The sequence below is a fragment of the Xiphophorus hellerii genome, chromosome 8 (genome assembly GCF_003331165.1).
Source record: "Xiphophorus hellerii strain 12219 chromosome 8, Xiphophorus_hellerii-4.1, whole genome shotgun sequence".
In the NCBI taxonomy this organism is placed as follows: domain Eukaryota; kingdom Metazoa; phylum Chordata; class Actinopteri; order Cyprinodontiformes; family Poeciliidae; genus Xiphophorus; species Xiphophorus hellerii.
Genome location: NC_045679.1, coordinates 17,003,966 through 17,011,901, shown reverse-complemented (window position 1 = coordinate 17,011,901; position 7,936 = coordinate 17,003,966). Strand labels below are relative to the sequence as shown.

Here is a 7,936-nt window from a genome sequence, read left to right as displayed (position 1 = left end):
GGGCTACGTCAGGATTATGCTGGCCACGCCTCCAACTCCGTTTTTTGTTTCTGCAATAAGTCTTTAATTAAATGACTTACAACAATATTTAATGTTCCTTTGGGAACAATAAAGTACAGTATGTTTGAATTTAATTTACTCTCTACACACATGAAAATGGCTGCAAGCAAATGCACATTTGTTTAACAGTATATCTTTGACCTTGAGTAAGGTCCAGAGGCAAAAGAAGTGGAGTCTGCTGCACAACCATCAAAAATGCAGCAAGCGGTTTCTGCACAAGTGAAAGTCTCGCAGTTTTAGGAAGGGTCAGTGGACCCGCCTTAGCTTTTTACCCTGCAAGGGGATTGTTCACGAGTGAGGGGAGAAAAAGTGGGAGATCAACAGATGAATTGTTGCAACTGCTGCACCGGTCAGATGTGGTGAAGAGAAAGCGGAGCTGAAAGGCACTGCAAGTTAAATGCAAGAGAAAGCTTTCAAGGAAGCGTAGCTCTTGACCTTCATCTTCACAGAAAATAGAGATCAAAAAGACAAACAGATTACACACAAAACCTTTACGCAAGAACTACAGCAAGCTTAGCATATTGTCACACAGAAGTTTAAAGTTTATTCACACATAACATACTACAGAGGGTAATGTATTCAAGAAACATTGAATAGCGCTGTCATATATGTCACAGAAAAAAAAAAATCAAAACCAAAAAGACAACCGTTTCTTTGCCGTTATATAAAAATATTGTTGCTACAAAAGTATAAATTAGGTTTACTAATAAGACAACTCAGATCTGAATCTACACAGAAGTCTGCTGCCAAAGTGCGATAAAAAGACTAGCTGAACAGAATCCAACATATTTTTTTTTTTGCATTTTAGCTGAGTATAAAAAGGAAGAAATGCCTGTAAAATAGGATGAAAGCAACACCGAGTTCTTAACCTGAATTAATTAACTAGTTGAACAGATCTCCATGTTAGCATTCATTTACCACAACTTCACAACTGAACTTTTATTATCCGAATAAGTTAAACCCCTTAAACAAAAGAAAACTTACAGCTGAATTCAGCGTTTCTAGTATAAGTATCTAAGCTGACTTTTCTATTATATCAAAACTTTCTGAAATGCTACTGTAGAAAAAAGAGGTATAATGTTATTGGTGCTCCCCACTTTTTCTCTTGAATGAAGGCGCCCCCTTGTGGCATAAAAACAGCAGTTCTCCTGTATTTACAAAGTCCATTTCTGAAAAGGGATGATGTCAACCTCTAAACACCAACCAGAAAACAGAATAGCTACTTCCACCTTGAGAGGCAGAAATTCAGTCAGAGTACCTTAAAGTAACATCATGTCAGAGCCAGAAGGATTCATTTTTATCTGATGAGAAACACTGGTTAATAATATTATATATGATTACTCTTATCAAAAGCATGCATATCTTAGTTATATTTTTCATTTAATCAACAAAAAAGAATACTATTTCTAAGAAAATTTAATTTCTTGTCAACAATGGCATTTTGTCCCAGAGCATATCCTATTGGAAAACGAAAAAACTTTGAGAAAAATCCCTTCATCAGTAAGTCCAGGAAAACTGTTGAAACCAACAACCATGTACAATATTTTGACCATTTCTTTGATCTAACCCACATTTCAATAAACTGGTTTCTGAAAATCTCAATACTGCCTTCTGAGTGCTGAGGTAAAACATTGGATTGATACTTGGAAACTGTATTTCAAACAGATTTTACAGTCATTTTTTTTCTTTTTTTTTTCTTTTTTTTTATTAAAATATAATAAAATCAAAATATTCTAAGAAATCATAAAGTGGGGATAGGGAAGTAGGGGTGGCAAGGCCTTTAGGAACTTGGGAGAAAGAAAATCTAAAGTCTATTAAAAATATGTAGCTAAACAAAAAGTTTGCAAAGCAAATCCTCGGATCTTTGTCTTTTTTTTAAGTGTTTCATAAAATTAAAATCAGATTAAAGGGGGAAAAAAGAGTTTGAATCAAAACTGGTACTGATCTGAAATTCTTAGAAAAGATTAATCAGTTTTCTTTTTTCTTTTGGCTTTACAAACGTGTTACTATTCCCACAGATCTATTTTCATTTGTTGCACACTTACATTCACTTTAAACAAAACAGCCCTGCCTTTAGCCTTCCAATGATCACTGTGAACTGCATTAGTGTGAAGCTGTCTGTGCAAAAGTGAGTGCTAACAGTGTTAAAAGGACTTTGTTTACGTGTACAGTCCATCAGTGTTTTCTGAGAAGGCTGTTATTGTACTGAAAATGTTGTCATACAGGCTTCAACAGAAAAGAATGCGATATCACCTGAAAGCTGCAAAACATCTCATTTAGTACAGTGTATAATATGGTAAGGGGATTTTGAGGTGTGGAGAAATATAAGTGTTTTTTTTATTTTACAAAGTGAAGGGTTACTTGGTGAGGGAAAATGAGAAAATAAATAACTGCACTGCAGCATTTAGGAATATTAAGCAAAATTCAAACTGTGAAAATACAATCTCAAATCACAGTATCAGTTTTGAAACGTCTTTCGGTTTGACACCAATAAAAATAATCTAAATATTGAAATTCGATTCTCATGTAGAGTCATTTTATGTCTATTTATACAGTGGATACCTGTTTTAATGCTTAAGTTATTACTGACCTGTTTTATGAGCATACATGCTCAGTTGATTTCACCTAATAAACATATAAATAAAGCACTTCAGTCACACAGTTATACATGATAAAAAAAGTCACCATGTGGACACTAGAGGATGCTGTTTCCAGCTATAAATTCCTGATAAGTCTACATGAATGGCCAAAAGAAAAGAAGCAAATGCTTAACATAAAAGAAGGCAATTAATGTACAAAATAAAGGCAAGATAACTGAAGGGTTACAGGTCGAGTCAAGGAAGAGACTTAAGGCCCAAAAACAGAGAACAAACCAGAGATTGAATAGTAATTACCAAAGGCAACAAACAGCAGTTTCCATTCTTCCAAGCCATTTAAGGAGGTATTAGCGCAATTTAATGTACACTCACTTCATGATCACACTTATGTTAAGTTTAGCGGATACACTGGTAGACCAAAAAAATAAAAAATAAAATAAAATTCCTCAGTGTTTCTTTTCAATGGCACCAGGTGTATTTTGGGTGGAATGGTTGAAAAACAAAGTCGTGGTTCGGTATCCACCTCAGCACTGAGGTCACAGTTTGGTTTCTTTTTAGGTACAGTGAGGAAAAAGTGGCGGTGCCTGCTCGGATGTGCTCATTCCTGAGAAAATCCTATTGATTTTACAAACGTTAAAACGATTTGATGCAGATTAATGACTTGCGTTGTGAGAACAGTCAGATAACGGGACCGGTGTGCTGTATTAAAGCTTATTGCCTTAAAAATGGAAATCTATAGCTCAAAATAGGAAGACGATGTTTATAGTAGAATGATAAAACTGGGAAGCAACAATAAATAAACCAGCACACTTCCAATGGACTGTATTTTTTTTCTAAACGAGCTACAAAAAAATAAATACATATACATGCTGAAAAATGCCATTATGGAATAAACTCGTGCAAGCAAGCTCACCAAATGAATGATAAGCTGTTCTTTTGAGAGTCAAGGTACAATGTGTGAATCTAAAACAAGTGCATTGATGCTACTCGTTGATAGCGGGTGCAAAATGATGTGGCATTCCTGAATTACCAGCACTGGTAACCATTAAACTAGTGAAATCAACTGTAGGAGGTTTTTAAGAAATATACTACCTGGGTTGTGCTGTTTTAAAACAATAAAACATTTTAAAAGTTATTATTTCATAATGTTATGGAATACATTTTGGGAGTAATCCAGCTATAACAAGTATGACTGAACAATTTCATTAAAAAACGTAAAACGAAAACATTTAATTGGATGCTTTCCTCTTTTAATCCTTCAACTTCTATTAATTTCAGATCTGTGCAACTCTAATGGTTTGACTTGTATATCAAGAAGCAAAGAAAACAATTTCAGCAATTTTCTTCACCATTTGTAATTAAAAAGGAAAGCATCACATAAAATTAGTTACCTTCTCAGTTGAGAAAAACATGCATGCAGTGCATGCAAATCCTCCAACGCTACATTTTCTGGCCATCAAAGCATCCGCAACGTTTAAGCTTCGTTTTCTGCCTATTGTCCAACATCGACTAAGCTGAAGTATTTTCATTTTAGGTTAGTTGTGTAAGAAAATCCTAAACCTAGTGCACCTAATTTTCAGAGGTGCAGTGGCAGTGAATATTAACTACGTAATTCTTTCATTATACACCCTAAATATACTGCTACAGTAGTTTGCCGTTATCTCCCTCCTGAACGGTTTTGAGAAGTAGGTTGTTTTTTTTCAGATGTGTGTAACAGTAGGCCGAAGCAGTGAGAGCTCTAATTACCTGAAAATGTTGTCAACCAGTGAGAGTAACAGCATCGTAGCCTTGTAGAGGTTTAATCATTAGGCTGGAGTAATTTAAATCACTGACTGTGACAGATGAAATTCTTCCTGCTCACACGTGCGTCTTAAACCAAGGGCAGCGCAACAAACAGGACTGTCTCGTCTTGTCAGATACCAATCCATTCCTGTTCTTTGCTCTGTACTTTACATCAGCCCAGTCCTCACAAAATATATAAAAAGCCATTTAATTTTATATGTGTGTACAGTCTTTGCAGTGTGTGTTTTTTCTGTATTATTCTGCCTTGAGGAGTCTTTAGTTTTCTTACACACTGATGTTTACAGTTCGTCTAAACCTACAGTACATAAATATGCATCTTCAGTCATTGGTTGGATGATCGTTTGGTTGATTAGGGACTGTTGGATTGTTTTTCTAACCCATATTAGAACGAAGGAAAATGAGTTTATTCATCTCCTCAGCAGTGACCTGCTGCCTCCTCTTCATTGCCAGACTTTGTTCACACACAGTCACACACTCACTGCGTATGCCCACTGCAGGCACGGCGAGAAGCCACAGCGCCAAGCGAGCGAGCCTGGGGAACTTCTCGCTCACTGTCGAGCTCCAGTACTGAAAGAGGTCAGGCGTACCTTGGACAAGAGGTTCGGCCAGGTACTGAAAAATCTCTTGTCTAACTTGTCCCGGACCTTCGTCGTTCCCAGAAACCAGAGAGGAACCTCTTGAGGGTCCGCCGTTGTTTCCAGCGCCTTCTACACGGCTTATTTTCGGGGTGGGGGGCCCGTCTCCATCCCTCTCTTCTCCACTAGAACCACCTCCACCACTCAGATTTCCATCCCTGGTTTCAGCAGCCATTTCGCAGGCACGGGAAATGATGTCCTCGTGCTGGTAGGCTGGAACTGAACGCAGCTTGAGCTGTGGGTCCAGGACCATGGCTACCTGGTGGGCTCTTTCAACCTGTAGACAGAGAAATATCACTGATTATTTGAATGAACACCAAACAGAATTATTCATTACCAATTATACAGCGTTCTGAACAAATATTCAGAGTGTTTTACTGGGTTATTTTACAGACTAACAAAGTTGACACGGTACATATTCATTTAAAATGTTTCCAAAAAAGAAAAAAAATGAATACAAATGCATTTATTTTCATATATTTATAGTCTCTTTCATGTAACCACTTTTTGCTATACAGTTATTTAAGGTAAGTCTCTACCAGCTTGTGCTTCAATCTTCAATAGATTTTTCTTGTTTTTGCAATTGTGCTTGTCCTTATTTGAAAAATAGCTCAAGTTCAGTGAGTTTTAGCAGAGATCAACTGTGAAAAGCAATTCTTAAATCATGCAAGTGAATCCCAAATGCATGTAGATCTGGACTATGATAGGATCATTTTAACATGTGAACATGCATTGATCTAAACCATTCCATTGAAGCTCTGCTTGTACGTTTAGGGTACCGGTAATTTTACTGACCACAGTCTCTGTTTGGATTGAACAATTTATTATCTTTAAGGTTTATCCTAAGAAAAGCATCCCCACAATATGATGCCATCACCACTAGAATAAATAATTTTGCAAGGTTCTGTATATCAGAAACACTAGTTCAATGAGATGAATCAATTTTTTCCTTATTATCAAGCTTAGAGTCTGACAGCTGTAATCTTTTATTAAATTTTTCAATAACATTTTTTAGGAGAAAATACAGTTCAGGAAACAAAAAGGAAGTATTATCAATTTGGTACCTTAAAGTTTTCCTTGAGGGCTTCAAGAAAATAGTGGCAGAGTTTGCTAGCGGTGCCGGTTCCAGCCTCCCCAGCTTTAGATGTGAAGAACTTCTCCAAGCGCAAATAGACAGGCAGTACTTGCTGTAGGGTTGGTCTCCTCTGGCTGCTCAGCTCCAGAGCTGCCAAGCGAAGAGGTGCCAGGAGACAAGCCAGGGTGCTTAGCAGATGTTTGTTAAGTCCTTGAAGAAGTGGCGCGGTGGACTTACTGCGGCCGTAAGCCTCACAGATGTGTTCAAAGTGTGCATGGACCTGCAGGAGGGCCTCTGCCATGCGCTCCCAGCATGGAGGTGTGGGGCATTGTGCAGGGGAGCCTTGTGTACTTTCCTCAGTTGTGCTTGTGGATGAGTTGAAGCACTGTTCCTCACGAAGGGCCAGCGTGGAAGACGAGGCAATATCTCTGCAGGTTGAGAGAAGCTCGGCTAACTCGTGAAGCCCTCGAGCCTGGAGGCTGCGTTTCCCAAGAACTGCCTGAACGACGGCGCCGAGCGAACACCCTGCACACCGCAAACATATTCTGCCCCGCCCGCCGCTTCCCAGTGGCGATCCTGCGAATCCGGCTGCCCACAGTCGAGGCTCGGAGACATAAACGGTTCGAATGTCTGACATGACAAACTCAGACAGCACGTTCTGCACCCAGTGGTGAATCTGCTCGGGCCCCTCCCTCAGCTCCGCCTCCCTTACACCGAGGACGTAACGTTTGAGGCGGGATCCCTCCACCTGATAGGCTGTGAGCACGTAGCAGGCATCTGGGCCAGAGGTCTGGGAGTGGCAGGTCACTGCGATGCCCAGTGAAGCATTGGAGCCCAGGGCACACGTGACTTTGACTTTCACTTGGTTGTACATACGGGGGAGCTGGCGCAGTGCCAAGGCACTCATGTTGCCAAGAGCATCGCGGGTGGAGTAGGCACCGTGACGAGCCCCTGTGTCCACAAGGGTCTGTGCCAGCTTCAGGAAGTCTTTGCTGTTTAGCACATTGAGCATGTTCAGATCAGAGCACATTACCCGTAATAGGCGCTCAGCCACCTGCTGTCTCTCCTTCTCAGGTAGCCCATTGTTCTCTGCCAGTTGAGTCAGATGGATTACCAGGGAAAAAGAAAAAAAAAACCCCAGAGATAATCAGTATTATTATTTGATGGATTGATTCCAATATTTGACATGCTGGAAAAATATTAATTTCCTGAAAATAACATAAAAAAGTCAGGAAGTTTTTTGAAAAGGGTTCTAAATTTTACATTTAACATTACCAATATACTATACAAATAGGAATGTCCCAATCCAACCTTGAATGCTGGATCTGAGTTTCTTACTAAAGAGCTCTCAAAAACATATATTGTTGACATATTCTCTGTGATTTGATGCCAGTTGCACCCATAGTGTTACAGGGTGAACCGTGTTTTCCACGGCCAGTTTTGAAAAAAAAATAAAAAATCACAAACTTCTTTGGTGGTACAAAAACTGCATTATAGGCGATAGTCAATGCATTGTTTATTTAGCTAGTGTGGGTTAACAATCTAAGTTAAATTACAAAAGAGCTACTGCTACAATCAACTCTGTCTACTTTTCTTTAACATAGAAATAGACCTGGACCAGTGCATCTGCTTTAGGTGATATTATATCAAAACATTAAAGAAGCTTTTGTAACCTAGATAATCCCATGTTGGAACAGCACTTTCCAACATGGGGAAAGTGCTGTTCTGCAGCATCTCTGCTGCAGAAACCTGCTGGCACTTAATTT

General features: G+C 39.0%; 1 protein-coding gene across 10 annotated transcripts in view; it reads right to left on the bottom strand.

Moving 5' to 3' along the window:
* Positions 1-579: 579 nt before the first annotated feature.
* The window catches only part of znf618 (zinc finger protein 618), a 44,708-nt gene continuing 37,351 nt past the window's right edge, over positions 580-7,936 (bottom strand). For all 10 annotated transcript variants that reach the window (XM_032569790.1, XM_032569789.1, XM_032569788.1 and 7 more), the window contains 2 exons: positions 6,160-7,259; positions 580-5,372 (listed from right to left, as the gene is read on the bottom strand). In XM_032569790.1, the coding sequence (XP_032425681.1) occupies positions 4,833-5,372; positions 6,160-7,259 (1,640 nt within the window). In that variant the 3' untranslated portion in view covers positions 580-4,832. The remainder of the gene's footprint in view (positions 5,373-6,159; positions 7,260-7,936) is intronic.